The 24225-nt window shown below is 39.1% G+C and overlaps 1 protein-coding gene across 1 annotated transcript in view; it reads left to right on the top strand.

Annotated features, from left to right (window-relative positions):
• The window catches only part of LOC146003488 (relaxin receptor 2-like), a 354498-nt gene that overhangs the window by 111897 nt on the left and 218376 nt on the right, over window positions 1-24225 (top strand). Inside the window, exon 6 of the mRNA XM_083141779.1 lies at window positions 10367-10438. Coding sequence (XP_082997905.1) covers window positions 10367-10438 — 72 coding nt within the window. The remainder of the gene's footprint in view (window positions 1-10366; window positions 10439-24225) is intronic.

Genomic DNA, 24225 nt, shown 5'->3' with positions numbered 1-24225 from the left:
GGAAGTTTTTACATCGCCAAGAACACGAAGCGTGGTTCCCCCACTCCTAACATAAACAGCCAATAGGAATACGATATGTTATTGAAAACGAGGGAGAAATACTTTGCTATAATATTACAATATTAAACTATATAGAAATAACTAAACTGATTTTATCAAATAAATCATATTTGCCCTTGCACATAAAAATGATTAAATAAAGATTTAGTTTATAACGAAGACAAATTACTTCAATCTTGTACATTGTTGAACAAAAATCGATATTAAGAAGAGATGTATTTAACTTGTGCTTAAAAAACAATAAAAACGTTGCATATATTATTTGGGATAATTATTAGCCTATAAATTCTGAATAAATGTTGCAAAAATACGCGAATAATATTATAACTTATGATAAAACGTAAATATATACATGAATTATAAAATCAATTAAGTATAAATAATTTAATCCAAGTTCTTAACTTGAAAGTATACGAATAAGATAACTGCCAATATACAACTTAAATCTGCCTAACATGGCGGTCGTTACAGATGGCTGACAAGTACACTTGCGATATGTATAAAAAATCAAAGAAGGTTGAGAACCAATTTCGATTTTAATCTTTCGTACCTCTTATGAAGAATGGTGTTTGTTAAGAATTGTTTTGGTTCCCAGTGGTGACAACATTTCTTTGGGCAGCCCCAAGCACTACGGTTTGCGCATTCAATATGTAGCATCGGGCTCGGCAGATGCGCGTGGCTTGACGCGAACCCGAGCTGTCCCCACATTTGTTTAAAGTTTGGTGCGGCGCAGTTCCTCATACAGCGACCCAGAAAAGGGGAGTCAGATAGATCTATCTCCAATGCCTAAGAAAAGAGGTTAAAGAGCGGGAAGGAAAGCACTAGAAGCTCTCCAAGAGATACGGAGCAGTCAAGGAGGAGAAGACATTGAATCTCCTATTATGATCAAAGATCCGCTTTGATTAATGAATGACTTAAATAAAGAACGACGGGATTATAAATTGATCCCGGTTGAAGTATCTGACGTATCAACAGGCATATATCAGGAGGGAGTGGACAAAAGTAGCTAAGTGGGAAAACAGCTGTTCTATAAATCGAACTGAATGTTATTGTACATGTTTTGTCTAATTCCATATTTTCAAGGTCTGCTGTGGCTCGTTTTATACAATAAACATATGGTTAATGAACACTTCTAGTAATGCAAACATCGGTGTTGCTCCTTCGGAACTTTTTATTCTATCCTCCTTGTCCAACAACCTCAAGAAACATCGGAATACCAGTGAATTTTATTCAACAAACATTATCTTTTTCATTTTCAACAATGATGAACAATCTAGTTCATTGTGTTCTTTAATGTACTACGATAAAAACGAAGCAACGGAAAAAGATCTTTCTTTTGGAAGCTAAACTAAAAGATTTTCTTGAAAGAAAATTTATTGTTATTACACTGAGTTTTAACGTTGTAAGAATCAATTCTTTTATTTTCTGTCTTATTTATTTTTCTCTGACCGAACGAATGATAAAACTAATTTTAACAACGTAGAAAGGTGTAAAGGATAATTGGAACAAAGATGAAAAGTTAGATAATGACTATGTGTAATCGAATCAAGTTGCATACGCAAGAATGAATTATAAAAAAGGAGAAAAATGTGAATGATGGCTGACAAGTACACTTACGATATGTATAAAAATCAAAGAAGGTTGAGAACCGATTTCGATTTTAATCTTTCGTACCTCTTATGAAGAATGGTGTTTGTTAAGAATTGTTTTGGTTCCCAGTGGTGACAACATTTCTTTGGGCAGCCCCATGACAGAGACTGTTGTGGATGGAGGTGATCAGGAGTTTCGATGCCAAAAATGCTTCGAAGTGAGACTTCAGCGAAATCCGACGGCTACTGTTTCGTCTCCAGCAACAGTGATGATGCCTGAGTGGGTCAATGTTTTGGTGGCCTCCCTAGCGGAAAAGGAGCGTGAGCGACATGAACAGCTGATCGCAGCGTTCTCAGAGAAAGACCGAGAGCGCGAGGAGAAATTGAAGGCCGAAAAGGAGGAGGAGAAGAGACGCCATGAACAGCTTACGGGCTAGTTATCCGAAATAGTGCAGCAACTTAGTTCCATTCCTGCACGGATTCAGTTAACTGAAGAGAGGATAACTCATGTGGAGTCGGCACAACAAGAACTCGTTTGTAAACAGACTGTTTTAGAGACTGCCAGGAAGGAAACCACCGAATTGCGACACGTGACAGTAAATAAAATTCCAAATACTTTATATTAAAAATATCCAAAATCTTGAATCACGAATCGCGCGCGTACATACTGATTCGCACATGTTAAAAGTTATAATTTGTTGGGTCATGCACGCTCGCAGGCAGTTATAAGCAATTTATTTAACACGAGAGTCCGCGCACCGCCTTCACAGTTAATAGCAAGACCTCAACTGCTATTTCTGCTTCTGCCTTATCAACTTCTGTTGTAGCGAAGGGGAGCTGATTCTGAGCATCCTGTAGAGTCTCTCTCGCTGCCGTAAGATCTAGCTGGTCCAGTGTTACTGCTTCTTCTGCCAACACTTGTACGAATGAATCCTCATTAAACATTACTGATCCACTCGATACGAAGAACTTCTTTGAGGCCCCGTCGTTTTCAATTACAGACACAATTCCAGGCTTCAGAACTGCCAATGTCGGTACATGCTTTGGAAGAATACCGAAGTGGCCGCTAAGAGATGGAACATCAACTTGACGTACATCTCCATTGTGATAAAATACCTGATTGGCTCCTGCAAATGTAAAAAACATTTCATCTGCATATCCTCTGCTCTGCATAAGGGCTATCAGGGGCCTTTTTGGCAAGGTCCTCAATATTGAACGTACTAGGGATGCCATTTCTTCACTTGCACTGTACTTCTTATTGAGTTCGCAAATTTCGAGGAGCGGTGTGTTGCCAATTCGGAACTCCATACCCTGGAGTAACGAGTGGTGGCACGTTGCTTTGTTTTTGTGGCGCCCCACGTTGGGCGCCACCAATGCAACGCCCCACGTTGGGCGCCACAAAAACAATGCAACGTGTCACCACTCGTTACTCCAGGGTATGGAGTTCCGAATTGGCAACACACCGCTCCTCGCTCCGGCTGGTCAGTTATGAGCACCAGTTCTCACCCAGGGATCGGGATTAAGACGATCCACCGTTCCTCCAGGAAGGAAACCACCGAATTGCGACACGTGACAGTAAATAAAATTCCAAATACTTTATATTAAAAATATCCAAAATCTTTAATCACGAATCGCGCGCGTACATACTGATTCGCACAAGTTAAAAGTTATAATTTGTTGAGTCATGCACGCTCGCAGGCAGTGATAAGGAATTTATTTAACACGAGAGTCCGCGCACCGCCTTCACAGTTAATGGCAAGACCTCAACTGCTACCTCAAGCGCGTGGTGCAGCATAACAGATTGTTCTAACTTACAATACAAACTCATAACATAAAATAACACAAGAAAAACTGGTAATTTATACAACACATCAATGTTAATTAACGATAGTAAGCTAAGTTCAGGTTGGCAACAATGCAACGTACCACCACTCGTAACTCCAGGGTATGGAGATCCGAAATGGCAACACACCACTCCTCGCTCCGGCTGGTCAGTTGGGAGCACCAGTTCTCACCCAGGGATCGGGATTAAGACGATCCACCCTTCCTCCAGGAAGGAAACCACCGAATTGCGACACGTGACAGTAAATAAAATTCCAAATACTTTATATAAAAAATATCCAAAATCTTTAATCACGATTCGCGCGCGTACATACTGATTCGCACAAGTTAAAAGTTATAATTTGTTGAGTCATGCACGCTCGCAGGCAGTGATAAGGAATTTATTTAACACGAGAGTCCGCGCACCGCCTTCACAGTTAATAGCAAGACCTCAACTGCTACCTAATGCGCGAGGCGCAGCATAACAGATTGTTCTAACTTACAATACAAACTCATAACATAAAATAACACAAGAAAAACTGATAATTTATATGACACATCAATGTTAATTAGCGATAGTAAGCTAAAGTTCAGGTTGGCAACAATTAAAAATGCCAACGTGGAAGTTTTTACATCGCCAAGAACACGAAGCGTGGTTCCCCCACTCCTAACATAAACAGCCAATAGGAATACGATATTTTATTGAAAACGAGGGAGAAATTCTTTGCTATAATATTACAATATTAAACTATATAGAAATAACTAAACTGATTTTATCAAATAAATCATATTTGCCCTTGCACATAAAAATGATTAAATAAAGATTTAGTTTATAACGAAGACAAATTACTTCAATCTTGTACATTGTTGAACAAAAATCGATATTAAGAAGAGATGTATTTAACTTGTGCTTAAAAAACAATAAAAACGTTGCATATATTATTTGGGATAATTATTAGCCTATAAATTCTGAATAAATGTTGCAAAAATATGCGAATAATATTATAACATATGATAAAACGTAAATATATACATGAATTATAAAAACAATTAAGTATAAATAATTTAATCCAAGTTCTTAACTTGAAAGTATACGAATAAGATAACTGCCAATATACAACTTAAATCTGCCTAACGTGGCGGTCGTTACAATGTTTTGAAACAATTATAAAATTATACACTCACATTACACTGAGGACATAAGTACTTGACTGATCCAAGTTTTCTTTCAAAAACAATATTTGGCATATGTAATTTATAGGTTACATGTTAACGTCGAAACTTCGAATAAATGTAAATTAATATACACATACATAAACAATCAACTTGGATAATATAAGATATACCTTCGTAAATATAAGCTTGCTGTAACAAAACATTTTACAGGTCTGACAATTCTTTCATCAAAATTTTTGTTCCTTTTTGGTCATTGTTATTTGACCTAGTTTTCATAAAGAGCGCAATCTTCATTTGACATACTTATAGCTTTGCTTCTTTGAGCTTATCAATATATCAGTGTTTATTTTCTCGTCAACAATGGCACTTTTGTCGTGTTACAACCATTGTTGTTACATAACTCTTTAATTTGCTTCGGTCAGAGAAAAATAAACAAGACACAAAATAAAAGAACTGATTGTTACAACGCTGAAACTCTATACATCAACAATGTTTATCTTACATGAAAAAGTCTTATAGCTTAGCTTCCAAAAGAAAGATTTTTTTTCCTTTTCTTCGTTTTTATCGTAGTACATTAAAGAACACAATGAACTAGATTGTTCATCATTGTTGAAAATGAAAAAGAGAATGTTGAATAAATCTCACTGGTAGTCCGAGGTTTCTTGAGGTTGTTGGACAAGGAGGATAGAATAAAATGTTTCGAAGGAGCAACACCGATATTTTCATAAACAGAATTGTTCAATAACCATATATTTTCTGGCATAAGCGAGCCACAGCTGATCTTGAGAATTATAGGACTAGATAAGACATGTTCAAAAGCATTAAGTTGGTTTTACTAAACAGCTGTTTTCCTACTTAGAAAAAACTTTCTCATGCGCGTTGCGTGTGGCATCGATAAAAGGTTTTGAAACACAGGCACCTGTTTCATTAAATTTACTTCACTCTCCACTCTGCTAAATCTTTCTCACCTTTCTGGAAATTCGACTTCATAAGCCAATAGGAATTAAAATACGTAGGCTACATTTTGACTCATATAATTTACACTTCAGGTTTTGTGCATTTGTCGTCTACTTATCTTCACAGATACGATGATCACATTTATACTACCCTTTGGCACTCATATCACATATAATATTTTCGGTGACGGAGGATGCATCACATAGTTGAAGTGTCAACTTATTTACTTGAAAGTCTAGTTTAAGTCTAGTAATCACATCGAAAGGAAACTCCAAAAACATGTCAGCGGGGAGATTCTTCACAACATAGATGTTGATTTTATGCCCATCAAAATTTCCTGTGTCCACTATGAATAAACAAACAGTCCAGCTAAAGTGGTGTTACTTTTGGAGTATTACAGTCTATAGATATAGCTCTTTTATGTCAGTTCCTTCCCTATTTGACAGGTCTATTCCAGTGATAACATCACGTGGTTTTTCTGAGGCAGTTCGCTCCTTGCACAGTCCTTGCCCAACTCGGAACGAATTAATTAGGCAAGACGAGCGTTTTCCTGGCCACTATGATCATCAAGACTCCAATAGTAGCGCCTTTTATCATTTATGGCCTCTTGCTGCTCAGGTGTTAATTGCAGGTCTTCAGTATTGGTCTCTGCGTTAACCATTGGTCTGCGCTGCGGTGAATCAGATCTTGACCGGTTTCCATAGTTCCGGCGGTTTCCTCTTCTCGGAGGAGTCGAGCGTCTGGTCCTGTCTGAGCGCTCATCTGTTTGTACCGGGCGGTTTTGCTGATCTAGGCGACGAGGTTCCGGATACGGGCGATATTGTCTCTGAACCTGTCGATTAGGCCATACGTTCTGCCTAATTGTGCGGCGCACCTGCGGCGACCTGGTATTCTGCGGACGACGAGAATTAACATCTCCATCACGTCGTCGCTCACCACCTGTGTTATCATACTATCTGAAGCCAATAGGTTCTTCGCACAACTCGTAGCTTTTCAGGAAAGCAGTGAGATCACGAATGTTTCTGGGTGCATTCGCAAGGCACAGACGACGTACACGGAAGGGCAATTGTTCGATAATTAGCGGAACAACTTCCGGTTCTCGCAGATTTTCCGATAGATTATTAAAACCCTCGTATATGCTCCAGGCATAACTTTCCATGCTCGCATTGGTCTGCCGCGAGTATCGCCGTCTTCGCAAGGCTGCCAGTTGCCTTTGCTTGGCCTCAATAGAAGCAAACTGTGTCTTAAACTGATCACAAAAATCCTCGTAATCGAAAAACTGGTCACAATTAGCCGAGAGCCAGTGCTCTGCAGTGCCGATAAAAATTCTCGACAACAAGTCCAATCGACACTCATCTGGTACTTGTATCAGATCGAAACTTAGGTTCAACTCGCGGAGGTATTTCTCGGCAGAATGGGCTTCGATGTTTCCATCAAACTTCGGCAGCTGGTTGATGTCTGTCATACGGGGAACTCGAAAAACACGATCTTGGTACAGGACACTGTCTTTGTCAGATGGATCTTTGTATCTCATTCCACGCCGCTGATCGGTTCTTGCTTGTTCGTTTGGATGAGAAATGGGTACCTGGACATGAGAAGAGAGCTGTCTATCGTTACCCATATTGCAAAGTCTATCAGCTGTTTGGGCACCGGGTTCTGACTTACGGGTTAAGTCACGCTCGTTTGTCACTGGAAGTTCTAGTGAAGCTAAACCTGTATCATGGAAAGCAGTGTCTGCACGTAGCGATAAGTTTGTCACTCGTTCTCCAAGTTCTTTTATTGAGTCCATTAGAGTGGAGCGTGTTTCCGTGACCGTACTCTTCACATGTGTTCGAAGTCCCAAAATTTCACTTGACAGTCGACCACTGAGTCCCGTCACTTCTTCCTGTACCGCAACAACTTCAGTCTCTAAAACAGACTGTTTACATACGAGTTCTTGTTGTGCCGACTCCACCTGAGTTATCCTCTCTTCAGTTAACTGAATCCGTGCAGGAATGGAACTAAGTTGCTGCACCACTTCGGATAACTGGCCCATAAGCTGTTCATGGCGTCTCTTCTCCTCCTCCTTTTCGGCCTTCAATATCTCCTCGCGCTCTCGGTCTTTCTCTGTGAACGCTGCGATCAGCTGTTCATGTCGCTCACGCTCCTTTTCCGCTAGGGAGGCCACCAAAACATTGACCCACTCAGGCATCACTGTTGCTGGAGACGAAACAGTAGCCGTCGGAGTTGGCTGAAGTCGCACTTCGAAGCATTTCTGGCATCGAAACTGCTGATAACCTCCATCCACAACAGTCTCTGTCATTGGACAGCACTCCGGGTGATAAAGAAGCCGACACTCCATATATTGGTAACCTGAAGCGTAGCTCCACGGCTGGCTGCAGCATGCTGCCGATGTCTCGGAGAGTAAGTATCCGACGATCCCCACGATCCATCTTCTGGAAATGGCAATGGATTGGGTGGACAAAACACTAAGGGAGCACTGGGCAACACTTCACTGGGAAGGGGGAAGTCTTCTTTCTTCGGGCCCCTTAGTTGCGGCACCACAAAATGCATTGCAACGTACCACCACTCGTAACTCCAGGGTATGGAGATCCGAAATGGCAACACACCGCTCCTCGCTCCGGCTGGTCAGTTGGGAGCACAAGTTCTCACCCAGGGATCGGGATTAAGACGATCCACCCTTCCTCCAGGAAGGAAACCACCGAATTGCGACACGTGACAGTAAATAAAATTCCAAATACTTTATATTAAAAATATCCAAAATCTTTAATCACGAATCGCGCGCGTACATACTGATTCGCACATGTTAAAAGTTATAATTTGTTGGGTCATGCACGCTCGCAGGCAGTGATAAGGAATTTATTTAACACGAAAGTCCGCCCACCGCCTTCACAGTTAATAGCAAGACCTCAACTGCTACCTAATGCGCGAGGCGCAGCATAACAGATTGTTCTAACTTACAATACAAACTCATAACATAAAATAACACAAGAAAAACTGATAATTTATATGACACATCAACGTTAATTAGCGATAGTAAGCTAAAGTTCAGGTTGGCAACAATTAAAAATGCCAACGTGGAAGTTTTTACATCTCCAAGAACACGAAGCGTGGTTCCCCCGCTCCTAATATAAACAGCCAATAGGAATACGATATTTTATTGAAAACGAGGGAGAAATACTTTGCTATAATATTACAATATTAAACTATATAGAAATAACTAAGCTGATGTTATCAAATAAATCATATTTGCCCTTGCACATAAAAATGATTAAATAAAGATTTAGTTTATAACGAAGACAAATTACTTCAATCTTGTACATTGTTGAACAAAAATCGATATTAAGAAGAGATGTATTTAACTTGTGCTTAAAAAACAATAAAAACGTTGCATATATTATTTGGGATAATTATTAGCCTATAAATTCTGAATAAATGTTGCAAAAATACGCGAATAATATTATAACATATGATAAAACGAAAATATATACATGAATTATAAAAACAATTAAGTATAAATAATTTAATCCAAGTTCTTAACTTGAAAGTATACGAATAAGATAACTGCCAATATACAACTTAAATCTGCCTAACATGGCGGTCGTTACAGATGGCTGACAAGTACACTTGCGATATGTATAAAAAATCAAAGAAGGTTGAGAACCGATTTCGATTTTAATCTTTCGTACCTCTTATGAAGAATGGTGTTTGTTAAGAATTGTTTTGGTTCCCAGTGGTGACAACATTTCTTTGGGCAGCCCCAAGCACTACGGTTTGCGCATTCAATATGTAGCACCGGGCTCGGCAGATGCGCGTGGCTTGACGCGAACCCGAGCTGTCCCCACATTGGTTTAAAGTTTGGTGCGGCGCAGTTCCTCATACAGCGACCCAGAAAAGAAGAGTCAGATAGATCTATCTCCAATGCCTAAGAAAAGAGGTTAAAGAGCGGGAAGGAAGGCACTAGAAGCTCTCCAAGAGATACGGAGGAGTCAAGGAGGAGAAGACATTGAATCTCCTATTATGATCAAAGATCCGCTTTGATTAATGAATGACTTAAATAAAGAACGACGGGATTATAAATTGATCCCGGTTGATGTATCTGACGTATCAACAGGTATATATCAGGAGGGAGTGGACAAAAGTAGCAGACTCCTTTGCATTATAGTTAATATTCCTGTAAATAGAAGAAATCCAATTATACCTTCGGAGAAGCAGAAGTTTATATTCTTGTGGAAGCATAAATCCATTTTCCTGTGGAAGTAGAAACAACTGTCCCGATGCCTCCAATCACCCGTATGATTTCCGCCTTCAGTTCCAAAAGGGTTCGTGGTTTGTTGGCGTACACCTGTGATTTCACAAACCCCCATAAGAAGAAATCACAGGGTGTAAGATCACACTCCACCTGTCAAAACCCACACCACACAGTCCTTCTCAGCGGATGGATGGATATTCGTCGTCCTATACGGAACACCCTTTATATGGAGTAGGATTTACTTCGTATATGTAACTAGACTATGTAGCTACTAGACCTGTTCTATGTATGTGGTTGTATTTCTACTTTTTCTTTCTCGATATATGAGAGATGCTTGATAGTTGTTGCTTAACTTGCTTGTTTGCAGTTTTTTGTTTTGTTTGATTGGCTAACGACGTATGCACAATTAATCAATTTAGTTTCCTTAGCAAACAACGAGAAAGTATTGCCTAACATTTGTAATGCCACAACTTTCACGCAGTTCGTAACAATAACATTTGTATCTTTCCAGGAATCTCGACAAAAATAATTTGGGTACAATCCACAATGAAGCTTTCGAGAGTCTTACAGGTCTGGAGTCATTGTAAGTACACTCATTATTTAAAAATAAATGTTTTAATTATTAGTTTCGTGGTTCGTTTATAGTTTATAGCAACAGAGGACATGATTTACAGAGGGGCTTGGGGGGCTACAGCCCTGGGTCTCCATCTACAAAGAAGCCTCCACCGCAAATATTTGAAATGTGTTAAAAATATGTTTTTAAAGAAAATATACAAGGTGCTTCCGCCATATAGGACAACTCTGTTATTGAAAGAATAGGATGATTTTGGAAATACAGTGAAACCTCTTTAATCTGGACCCCGATATGTTGGACATTGCTTAATCCGGACAGGCAAAAGGCAAATAAAGCAGAATGCAAGGTTTTAAATGTGTCTAGAAGTCAACAAGAGAACTTCCCAAAGAAAAGGCAGTCAACCACTGACGAAATTCTGTTTCCCTCAGACTTTGCACTGTACTGTGTAGTGTACTTAGCCTATGCCCTTTAAATGCACCATAATAAACATGTTTTGTTGCTATAAACGGATATTTAGTTCACTTTCTACTGTTCTTTTAGGTTATTTCAGTTAATCCGAACTTTCGTTAAACAGGTCAACTTATCCCTCATTAGTCCGGATTAACGAGGTTTTACTGTATGTGGATATCAACCTAAAGTGCTGGAATATTCAACGTTGAGACTGTGTACTGATACGAGCCTCAATGATAGCCGAAAATGCCATGTTGCCACTTTTTTCGTCGAGTAATGTATGCCATTGCAATACCGTACAGTACTGCGTAAGTTAGAATTGATGATGATAATTACAGAGAAAGTAAAACACTTGAGCACATAACAGCTTCCCCTCCCCACATCATTTAAAAATGCTAAGCACACAAGTAACAATCTGGAGCAAAATTAATAAGTGGCACTACAGAGACTAATCAAGGGGTCCCGGGTTCGGTACCCGGCGGAGAAACCTTGCACATTGGTTCGGATCTCACTTTAAACTGTAGGTCAAATCCTGATTAGCCTTTTCTGTGCATTAAGTGGTTTTAAAACCAAGAAGTCAACTACAGACATTCGTACAATTACAAACGGAAACACTCACCACCTTCTCTAGTGGTCTGAGGTGGGGGCTGCATATGCCACATGTTCGGGTGTTACACTTTCTTACTTTTTCTGCAATTATCATCAATTCTTAATTTGACCAGTGCAGTACGGTATTTCCACGACATACAGTATTCCGGAAGAAGTATGTGGCAACATGCCATTTTCGGCTATCATTGAGGGTCGTACACTCACCTCACTTAGTACTCCGTCAGTTTGTTTTCTTATACAGCATATTTTCAGACGCTACAATTAAAACTACAGGTGTTTCAATATACGCTGTATAAAACACACCTTATTACTAATCTCGTTGTCCGTACCAGTGTAGAGTCTCAATGCTACATGCTTCAATCGCTTTAGATTGATTGATTTGATTTGATTTTAAAATTTTTGGGTGCGTAAGCACTAAGGCTATTGTCACACTATACGGGGTCCAGCCCCTTACCGTTACACGTAACAACTCTAACGTTGCTTAATTAAAATCATAAAAGATTAACATGTTCTGACTGTTGTTAAAAGCCGAGGCTGCAAAGAACACTCAGCACAAATAAGGACAAAACACAGGACAACACAAACAAAATTAACCTGGCCATGGGGCCAGTCGCCAGAGCCTCGTTAGTCTTTAGTCCAGGGTGCACTACGTGGAAGTGAGGTTGACCTTTGGGCGCCTACGTGGAAGGTACCCCTTACACCCCTCGCTTTAGATTGAAACTCACATGTTTGCAACAATTTTCACCTCTTTTCATTTTTCGCTATGTACACTAATAACAGAGTTGTCTTGTGGGACAGAGATTTGAGTCATCCTGTATACCCAAGTAAGTTAACTTTTTCTAAAACGTGTAACCGAATAGAGCTCCACCTATACAAATCGGGGCCTGATCGTGTCAGTAACTAGGATGGCGTAGTGGTAACGTCGTCGCTTTGTAATCAAGGGGATCCCGGGTTTGATACCTGGTGGAGGCACAGAGTGGATTGGATCCGACTTTATACTGTACATAAAGTTAACTTAAAACTCAAGATCAAACTTAAACGGTTACTCTTTGAAAAACATCTTGGATTACCTATCCAATTTTTCCATTACATCTCTGATACCTGAAGTTAGATATCAGGATTTTCATTTTCCTTACTTATTCTACACGGTCAGTCAGAAGTACGTGATCACCCCTTATAAAATTAAAGGGAGTGTAGATTGCAGCAACTGGTCATTATAGTAATATGTTAGACCTAGGGGAAAACGTTTTGGTGCCTGTCATGACGAGGTCCGCCATCTTAAATGCAACTTCATTTCTTCCCCGGTACCGGGCCCTGCCGTGTTTTATAACGGACCGCGACAGGTTCTCCTGAAATTTGCGACTTGCAGCCCAAGCTAGCAATCACCTGGGAAGATTGCTGTTCGGAGTTTACCAGCGATAATGAAGAAATTCTAAGCCTCTGAGACAGGACTGTCACCCATGCACCCGCCAAATTTGAATTACAATCATGGCGTCGTTCTCGAGTGAGGGCCAGAAGGGCGAAGAGACTTGCAGCTCAAGCTAGCAATCACCTGGGAAGATTACTGTTCGGAGTTTGCCAGCGATAATGAAGAAATTCTGAGCCTCTGAGACAGGACTGTCACCCATGCACACGCCAAATTTGAATTACAATCATGGGGTCGTTCTCGAGTTAGGGCCAGAAGGGCGAAGAGACTTGCAGCCATAGCTGGCAACCACCTGAAAACATGGTTTTCATTCGGAGCTTCGGCTTCGGAGAAACAAATTTACCTTCCCGGTGGCTCACGAAGATTGAGAATCACTGCTCCAGAGGGTCCGAACAATGAACGCGTGATAGGCGACGTGAGTGCATGGAGGGGACTACGCGGCTGAAGCTACCAGCAGTTTGCAGAAGTGCGTACTACTATGCTCCGCCCATTCACTTCCTCTCCTTCTTTACTGTTACTCTAGAGATTCCCAAGACATAGTATAGGCAAATCCTGCGGTATCGACCTCGTTTTTCTACACTACTTTGAATTTTCAGGGTCCAATATATCGGATCTCAATTGAAAATCATCTTAAGGCTCCTTCATACATTTGACGAAAGTCGAATCTGAGGAAGAAGAAGAAAAAAGGAGGGTCATGTGGGTTGGTTTTTGCGTGGCTTACTCTGTAACGTATCTCGGACGTAACCGAGTACGTCACGAGATTGGCAGTCTTCACAGTTTGCTTGGGTCTCAGCTTCTACTTCCTCGTAGAGCTCCGACACAGTAAATAGTCCCTAACGAACCTACACAAGTTATGTTAAAGAAACAGCGAAATGATTTTAAAAAAGTATAAAAGATTACCTACACATGGAAACAGATCTTCATATGAGATCGTTGAAGGTAGTCATTCGTTGTTTACTGTTCACGGCTGACGGGAGAGCAGTTGGGGTGGGGTGGGGGTACCTGAGGGGAAACAAACAATCGCTTGCAAGGGTGGAAGGACGAGAGTTTGTTTGTTGTGAAGCAGTTGACAATCTGGCGCGCAGGCGAGCGAAGAAAGCAAACATGAATTATCGTTCTTTTAACACGTAACGAATTTTTCATGGATAGTAAATCCGTAATTTGATGACAAAAGATTCTCAAACATTCATGAAATGGAATAGTAAACACAGCCGCGCTTTCATGTCTTGAATCTTGGATATATCATTATGTGTGAGAGGCAGGGAGGGGAAAAGGCACTTTCTCTCTCTCTCTCTCTCTCTCTCTCTCTTTTTTTTTTTTTAATCTTCCATAAAGAGCAATGAAAGAAAAATCGAAAACTGTTCCTATTTTGTACCTACAGTTCCTAAATAGAAATTACAATTTTTGTAACTATAATTGGCGTACGCAGAATTTTGTCGCGAGGTGTTTCAAGTTTGTTAAGATTTTAGTATTTATAGTAATAATAATACATTGTTTTTTGATTGATTTGCTTTATTTTATTTCGCCTTTTGTGCCACTTTTGGCTAATTTGCGAAGATGGTGATGATATGATGAATGAACACTCACATACAGTGGCGCAGGAACGGGGGTGGGGGTACAGGGGTACATTGTACCCCCAAATTTTTAAAGGGGGGTACTGTACCCTAGTAAATCGAGTTGTACCCCCTTTTGGTAATTTTACAGCAGACGGAAGGTGCTACTGTTAAAAGAACCTATTTTCAATTCACCCAATAAAAAAAGTGTATATTGTTTATAATTTATGAGCATTATCTTTCTTACCACAGAAATTCAATCCATTGCAAACTTATTCAACTACATTGTGCTTGCTACTAGTTAGTTCATTGCCCTGTGTTCTTGGTAACCTCCTTAAGGAGATGAAAATTGTTTAAAATGTGTGTGGAACGATGGAACCATATTTGCTCTCAGAAAATCATGCTGCAGACGAATGCTCCTTTGCGTAAGGAGGGTACACTTTGCTAAAGAAGTGGTCTCGTCGATTCGAAGATAAGATACAAATCTTCATCAGAAGAGTATATGACTGACTCCATTTTCTTTTGAATGTTTAAAATGTAATTTTTCGAAACGAAATATTTACACAAACGAGACGAGACACGACAGACCAACTTGGGGGGTACAATGTACTCCTGTACCTCACCCATATTTTTCATAACTTTGTAAGATGGTGTACGGAAAACTATACTTATACCTATATTTTAAGATATTTTTTTGGAAATATAGTCCCGATTAGCCTATTTGAGCATGAAGTGAATCTAGAATAAGTTTTCATAACTTCAGAGTGGAAACCGAAACAAAAATAAGCACAAACAAGAACGAGAAGGACCTCACCACACAGGAGATGAGATGAGGCTATGACAATTCTCGACTCATCGCATAGCGATATCATTCCTAGGTGAAATTAAATTTTTTCTAGACATTTAAACAGGATGCAATTTGCGACTTTATCAGGGGGACTTATTTTTACCTATGTATTAGGGTATACTTATAATTGGATATTAATTGCTTATAATCTATAATTGTGATATCGAATGCAACACAAACACAACGCCATTTTAAGTTAAACCCTAAAGTCAAACTGTACATTACATTAGTCAGATGAATGAACGACATAAATGAGATTGACTGCAGGTTCTATTGGTATATTTTGGATTGGATGGATTCACAAGGTGTTTGATTCATTTATTTTATTTATTTTACTTCGCATTTCTGCCACTTTTGGCTAATCGCGAAGATGAGGATGAGTGATGATATGATGAAATTGATGTACACTCACAAATAACACCCATGCCCAGGCCGGGATTCAAACCTGGGTTCTCTGACGTCATAGCGCGCTATGCTAACCCCCATCGTCACGGAGGCCGGCGAGGTGGGAATGCGTTTTGGATTTTCTCTGTAGATGCGAAAATTTTTAACTGTGACGCGCATATGCTTTTGCTTACATTAAAGTTTACCTTTTCACATAAACGAGAAATTGACATGTCACCCAAAAACATACGCATGCACCTGCATTTAATACCATTACATACGAAAAGAAACCTTGGCCGGCTCTTCATATTGTCCACCAACGATTGAAAAGAAGAAAAAAAGTCTTGAGCATATAACTTTCCTTGTTTCCTCTGAGATCTGAAGGATTTCGGTTTTGTATATGTAATGATAAAGTGCTTGTAGAGTGTCATTAGGTACAGCTAATTATAATTATATAAGAAATAAATGCTTTGTCAAATGTTTCACAAATATTTCAAACTTCTTACGAGTTGATCGGGAACCATCTCAAATCGAGTTTTATTTTCTTTTTTAATACAACGCCCTATAGGTGTCTGAGAAAATACCGAATACATGGCTTCTAAAAGGCATTGGATGTGGTACACATCTGCCATAAATTGTTTAAGATATTTTTATGCGTAGCTATGGCACTTTAAAATTAGAATGAAAAGAACTGAAGTGGAACTCCATAAGTATTATATATTTAATAATGTAATTTCTATATCCATTGGGTGGGAGATGATTATTTCTGGTTGGGGTGGCCCAAGATCCTCCTCATCCCCTTGAATCTCAACCTGCATTAAAATGAATAGATGTATCTTTGTTCGCAATTTTCACAGTTAAAACTCCTGATTTTCCGTTCCGTTAAATTAAAACAAACCCCGAACGAGGTCCGGAGCTTTATATGTTTCAGAATTTTTATCTGGTTTTAAAATCTGTTTTTTTTTTAAATTCTAAGAAAAACAGAAAAAAATATTTATGCAAAATATGCATTAAATAACAGGACATTCGTGTGTGTTGTTCTAAAATATAATATTTCACATTATACTTAGATATCAAGGACGTTTTTAAGGGGGGGTTCCTGATCCCCCTCCCTGAAAGACTTACCAAGTAGTAAAAGTAAATAATCAAAATATTGTTTAGCTTTTGTTCGATAATTATTTCCGCTGAACTTATTGGAAGGCAAGGAATTTGACGCATACAGCTTTGAAGGGTTCCAAACATTTATGGACACTACTAATATCATCCATAAAATATTAATCAGCAACTTTACTTTTCATTAATTGGATCCAACTCCTTTTTTGTTATTTAATAAATATTCTATTATTTCTCTATTTGACATTAAATTCCTTGCCAGGGCACTTGTTTTTATGCAAATCTTGTCGATCTTAACTACACGTAAGCTAGATAATGAATACGTGCTGTTATATCTATATTATTTTACTATATTTTACCTATTCATGTAATAATAATTCATTATTAATTAATTTACATATTTAATTAATATTTTAATTTAATTAAATATAATTATTATTATTATTATTGTGACACTTGGTTTGAAGTAGTATGTGTGCGTGCGTGCGTGTGTGTGTGTATATATATATATATGGGGGAGGGTGAATTTTGTACCCCCCAAATGCAAAACGTTCCTGCGCCACTGCTCACATACAACGATGCCCAGGCTAGGATTCGAACCCGGGACCCCTGGCGTCGTAGCGCGATGTGCTAACCACTCCGCCACGGGAGCCGGCAATACATTCTTTTTATTATAACATTTATTAACAATATTAATCTAATAATATGAACTGTTTAATTTTCGTGTGACACTAGTTAGTTTAAAACAGAGCACGAATTAAACATTTCTTCAGTTTGGCCAGTCAGTGATCACAACAGGTTCATTGAATGGACAGTGTTCCATAAGATATACACATATCATTCTGATCATGTACAATTAACTACACGTATGCTAAAATTGTAGTTTTACAACTTTGCTTTTACAACGAACAACGCTCACACTGGAAGAGCAAAGTTGTGCGTTACTGAATTAGTAGTCTTTCTGTATTATTTTCTGCAGATAAAGTTTATTTCGTGGTGAAGAGTAATGAATGGGATGATGAGAACAGACATTGCCATCTACATCGCAGGGAACGGAGTAGACTGGTTTTTCTCGAGGTACATTTATTTTTCTTGCTTAAGTAACAGTTTCTTATGTAGATATACCGGGTGGGCCAGACTCAATTAGGCAGCTTTTGATTAGATGTTATGTTTATTTTTTCTTCATTTTATTTTTATTGACAAATGTTAACAATTCCAACGGCTACAAAATTGTTACAAAAATGGAATCACACACACATAAGTCATTGATTTTTAAGATAGTGGTCGACCTGGGCACCATCTAAGTCAACACAGGCTTGTAGACGCAAAGCAACATTTTCACACGCCTTCCTACACATGTTAACCTGAACATTCTTGAACTCCTGAACAATTACCTCACGCATATGTTGCTCACTGTCAATGGGATTAGCGTACACCTTGTGTTTGAGGTAACCCCAATGGAAAAAGTCTGGTGGGTTGATGTCGGGTGATCGGGCTGGCCAGTCCACAGGCCCTCGACGGCCAATCCAGCGATCAACCTCGTTCACAGCATACCGTATGATGCAGCCATCTATCGACAACAAACTGTACTTTCCAATTTTTCCGTATGCTGTTGGATTTATTGGTTACTAATGTTCGAAAACTGCCCAATTGAATCTGGCCCACCCTGTATAATATTCCAATTTTTGCTTATTTGAAGTACAAATAACAAGAAAAGAAAAAAATCGGACAAACAGGTAAAAAATTACTGGGCTACAAAAAATAAAAAAAATCATACACGGACACAAACAATGAGCTTCTTAAATATTCATGAACAGCAGTGCACGTAGATACACTATGTAATACAATAAGAACAAATACATGACAACGAAATTCTCACAATAATTGGAAAGCGCCCTGTGTTTCTGTACATTACGTTACATAAGCTAATAATACTTTGCGAACAATTTATATGACAAAATCAGTCTCAAAGGTAAACATATTCTCTGTTGCTATACAAAATGCCTCCTGTGCACTGCAATACATAAATAAGATCAAATTCATGAAGAAATTAGCCTCTAAATACTTACTATAGTAAAATCTGTTGCTGTACGTTATGTGTAGGCCTCCCAGAAATAACTACTTCCAACTATGCCACAAACAATGCATACGTTACCTACAAAGGTTACCTCATTTAGAAAGATTCTCCTTCTTGATCAGTTTGCCGGTGTTGTTTTTTTTCTTCCCTTCTATTTTGGGCTTGGATTATTCTCGTGGGATTTCGGATCTGCATTGAACATGTGTGCCGTGGATAGACAAGTTTTGGTAGTAGACACTCAACATAGAATTGTTGTAGCTGCGTTTCCATATTCTTCTTCCAGAATTGATCATCTCTCTGGATGTATTCTATTTTAACACCTTTCTGTGTCCACAGACCAAAGATACAGTACCTTCTCCGTGTAATAATTACTATTACCCTACACGTGGTAATAGTAATTATGTGTGGTGTTCACGATATTGGCGTTAAGCTCTTCGTCAAATTTCCAGAAAGTTACTCTCTTCGTCTTGATGGCATGTGCAGGTGTTACATGTTTGACAGAAAAGGGACACTTAATTTCGATAATTGCATAACGAAATAAATGTTAGATACAGTGAAGTTTCTGATAGATATTGTATACATATTGTTATGAGTTGTAGTATGCATAAACCTTCTTTGTAATATCATTCAAAGCCGTGCTATCCCAATATAATCCTTGCCTTCCAATAAGTTCAGTCTCTTCAGATAAAGCTAACAACCATCATATACAACAAATGCTAAACGAGTATTGTTATTATTTTATTACTTGGTAATCTTTTCGTTTGGGGGAGGGGGTCCAGACGCCCTAAATAAATCCTTTATGTCTTTCAAAGCCTTATGATCTCAATCCTAATCATTGCCTTCCAAAATATTCAGAGTAAAAATAGTAGTACTTGATAAGTATTTCGGGTGCTATACTTCAAAGCCGTATTATATTTATAGCTATAATCCTTCCCTCCAATACGCGTTCAGAGGAAATTATCCATCGAATATGCAAAAATTGCTAAAGGAGTATATTTACATTATTTAATTTTAGTACTTCATAATCCTTTCGGGGGGGTCCGGACCCCCAGCAAACTTGTTCTACGTATTATAGCGTAATATTTGCCAAGGACACCGGTTTAATTGAATTACTCAAAATAACGTTACTGGTTTACGTACGTACAATGTAAACGTCTAATGGAAACCGATAAATACTTCCCCATTTGATGATGTAGTAAACGGATAGGTATTATTTATATTTCATTCTGAACCCTTATTTTGCCGGCGATTTTGTAGCGCTTGAAACTTCATTGTTGTTTCTGCAGCAGACGATTTTCTCGGAGCCCACATCTTACGCCAAACACACTTGCTGCCGTCACCCATATTTTGCAATTGAACACGTCCAGTTGACGCAAGCACACTTCCCTGTCTCTTGCGATCGTGTTTTGTCTTCACGAGCTATTTTGTTGTATCCCTCCGCGTTCTAATGTGGGTGGGGTTTAGAACGCTTCTAACTAACTGCACGAGATGTCGCCACAGTGCAGGGACACTTTTACGTATTGCAAGGGTTTCGTTTTCCTCAAACAGTCTCAAAATAGAAAAACTGACTTCTAGAGTGATGATGTTAATGTCAAGTACAATGAACATTGCATGGCCCCAACAAAACAGTTTTCCATAAGCTTGTGTGGTTAACGAGATAATTGCATGTGAAAATTACGGTTTTTCCCATTTTTATGCCCAATTTACTTATTAAGCAGGGTCTTTTTTAAAATTTCTGCTTTGTAGGAATTACGCAGCCATATTTTCTGAAGGATAGAAAACAAACCCCGAGATCCTATCTTTGCTCGTAACTGAAAAATCTGTTTAAAACGGAACGTCTGCACTGCGCGTTTTCGTCAATGTATGAAGGAGCCTTAACGACGTCACTGCATGAAGCAGTTTCCGGGGGAATACCTCGAACTGTGATGAATGGGTTACGTGGTTGAACTCTGGAGCCTGATACTGATCACATCACTATGGCCACACTATGGCCGTTTGTGTGCCTTCATGGCGGACAAGGGATAGTTAGACCTTTCGCGGTAGTATATTTTCTTTTCAGGAAGATAATTTACATTATCTACACTTTGGAAGGACATTTGGAACGTGACTGGCTATGCCGAAAAAAACACTCGCTTTGCTATCGCTTAGTTTGATTTATTTTATTTCGCTTTTCTGCCACTTTTGTCTAATCGCGAAGATAAGGATGAGTGATGTTATGATTAAATTCACTCACAAAGAACACCCATGCCCAGGTCGGGATTCGAACTCAGAACCCCTGGCACCGTAGCTCACTATTCTGACCTGTCCGTCACGGAGGCACGATTTCGAGAACATACACATTTGAGTCAGGCAGCTGGCAGCGTAAGTAATCGAACGATAGATCAATGACAAAATCCAATATATTCCTCAAATACGATACATCCAAGTTAAATAGAGTTTAGTAGATTTTATGAAAGGAAGAGCTTTATTATTAAAAGCTTTTCAATATCGCTTCTCTCAGAAATAGACGAATGCTTCTTATATTGGAATTTTATAAACCCTGATTTGCAAACAACAAATATAGCATTCGTAAAAGCTGCTTTCTGTAGGCGGAACTGAACCCCCCCCCCCAGCCAATGATGTGGAAGCAATGGCGTTTCTATCATGAGGACGATGAACCTAAGCCTTCCTTCCCCACGTTCACAGAAAAAGGTTTTCATCAAATGTATATGTATTTATGTATAACGTTGCATTCTACCGATGCTATAGATTTCTAAATCAATTTAGCTCTTATGCATAAAGATATATATAGATTGTTTCACGAGTATGGAAACACCCATTTACAACACATGCAGGTGGTAAAACATGAATATGGCGTAATGTATCATACATGATACAGGGAAGGGGAAACCGGATGGAGCGCATGACCAAGATGGCGATCAGCTTCAAGTCCGCCATCTTGGATTAAACTTCTGTTCTTGAAATGGAAATGTGGGACATGAAAATGCGCTGCACGGCGGTGGACAACTCATTGTGTTGGATGAATGTGGTAGTCTTCATCTTGTAAACACCGCCTTAAGATTTAAAGTTACACAAAGGCGGAATAATGTGTTTCTCTTGAAATTCTAAGTCATTTTCACATGAAAGAAAATTGAAGTTGAATCCAAGATGGCGGGCTCTAAGATGGCCGCCATGTTGGTCACGTACCCTATTCGGTTCCCACCATCTTGTCCGTATCGATAAGTTGTTTTCGTCTTTCGCCATCCGTACTTGTTGTAATTGGATGCTTGCATACTTATAAACCACCCTGTAGATAATGATCACGGTGCAGCCAATCTCTGTGAGGAAGCTCAGCTACGTAAGAAGATGTCTTACTGTCGGATTAAAAATTACAGATACTCGAGTTTGAACTCCAATTAAGAATTAGCCAATAGACCTACATAAAAACGAGTTACATCAAAATTTAGCTTATTCAATTCTGCGTTAATCTATGCTAACCATTTTTTTCGAGTATGCCTTCTACTTTTTATCGTCGTGAGAACAATAAGAAAGTGCTGCTCTTTTGAGTTTTGTAAACCATCGCTCTTTGTGAACTTCTTAAATAAAAGACGGGTAGTCCAATCGTGATGAAATTTTAGTCTAATTTTTAATTATAGTCCAAATTCGAATATCTATAATTTTTAATCCAACAGCAGTTATTAATTCTAGACGAGAATGGATTCACCTTAAGAGTTTAAGAAGACTAAGTGTAGAGAGTGACCTGTTGCTTGAAATTCTTGTTACGTAGTAAAAAAGGTGGTACCCAAGTAAAACATATCTTCCTAAGCAAACTTTTCCAATTGACCAATTTGAAATTACCGCATAGGCGTGCGCAGACCCTCTGATTAGGGGAGGGGGGGGGCAAAAGCCTTGATGAAAGTTCAGTCGGGAAAGAAAAAACTCATTTTATCTCACTGTTTTAGTTTCATTGCATTGATGGCTCGTACACATAACGAGTACTTAGTAGTTATAACTTCTCTCTCTGGTAATTTACAATGCATTACAGAAACCAAAAACAATGCGAGCGAAGGGAGCAAGAAAATTATTAGATCCAAATTTATGCAAACTGAAAACAATATTGATTTAATATGGTATAAAAATTTTCACGGGATGCCATGGCATTCTATCTACCGCCGCCCATTAGCTACGGCTCTGAACTTGACAAGACTGTAAGAAAAGCAGACATTGCGAGAGAAGCGAGCAAGAATATTTTACGAAATGTATTTCTATTTGTTTAAATTTGATATCCAGAGGGGCAATTGTCCCTCTCTGTCCTCCTGCAGGTGCTCTTGGCCGTCTGGAAGAAATAATACAAACGTGAAAACTAATTCCATCTTTAGTATCCTTTTGTCTTGGTACTCTTAGATTCTAAATACTAGTATTGCTTTCTTTTTCCTCAGTGTTTGCCCCCTAGAATTGATTTCGTCCAAGGTTGGGGAGGGGCAATGTCCATTGCCATCCTGTAGTTGGGCCACTACACCCTCTTCCCCCGTAGTTACTTTGAACTTTAATCGGCTTGAAAATACTTAATTTTCTTTAAGAGTATAATATCGTTTAATAACGGCGATTACGGCGATAACGGATAATTTTACTACAACTGAGAACCACTTGCTTGCTTGCTCCACTAAATTTCTAGCTGAAAGTGCAGTAATGTAGGATTGCCATGGACGTCTGGAAGAGAGGGGGGTCAAGGGATGGCCACACCTCTCCCTTAGAAATCGAATATCAACCTAAAAGTATATATATATATCACAGGTGTAATTTGATTCCGTCCTCCTCCGTGACCGTGAGGTCTAAGGCGCTGTGCTTTGGGCCCCGACTGCGGGAGGGCATGGGTTCGAGTCCGCCTGGGTTCAGTCTCTGGGTTTTCGGCTTGTGTATAGGACCGGTGGCAATCCGAAATCGTGAGACAATTGGGGAGCTACGAGTGCATAGGCTAGCTGGAGCTAACTTTATTCATGCTCATATCCATTACAAAAATCATCACGGGCATTCTCCTTGGGAGACAGGTGATCCTCACATCATCTTATCCAAAGAAATGGAATCGTTAAGAGGAATAAATAATCTATTATAGATGTTTGTAAATTTATTAAAGAACTCATTTCTTCTTTAGAATAAAGAAGGTATAATTTTAATATGTGATAACATTAACGGGTAATCCTGTTTTCATGATAGTGATTGATTGATTGATTTAGTTTATTTTACTTCGCATTTTGTGCCTCTTGGCTAATTTGCGAAGATGGGGATGAGTGATGAAATGATGAAATTGATGAATGGACATTCACAAACAACCAAGCCCGACCGGGATTCGAACCCGGT

This window comes from Lepisma saccharinum, chromosome 20, assembly GCF_977018435.1.
Source record: "Lepisma saccharinum chromosome 20, izLepSacc3.1, whole genome shotgun sequence".
NCBI classification, from domain to species: Eukaryota; Metazoa; Arthropoda; class Insecta; order Zygentoma; family Lepismatidae; genus Lepisma; species Lepisma saccharinum.
The sequence above is the reverse complement of the archived record's forward strand: the minus strand, read 5'-3'. Positions and strand labels throughout refer to the sequence as shown.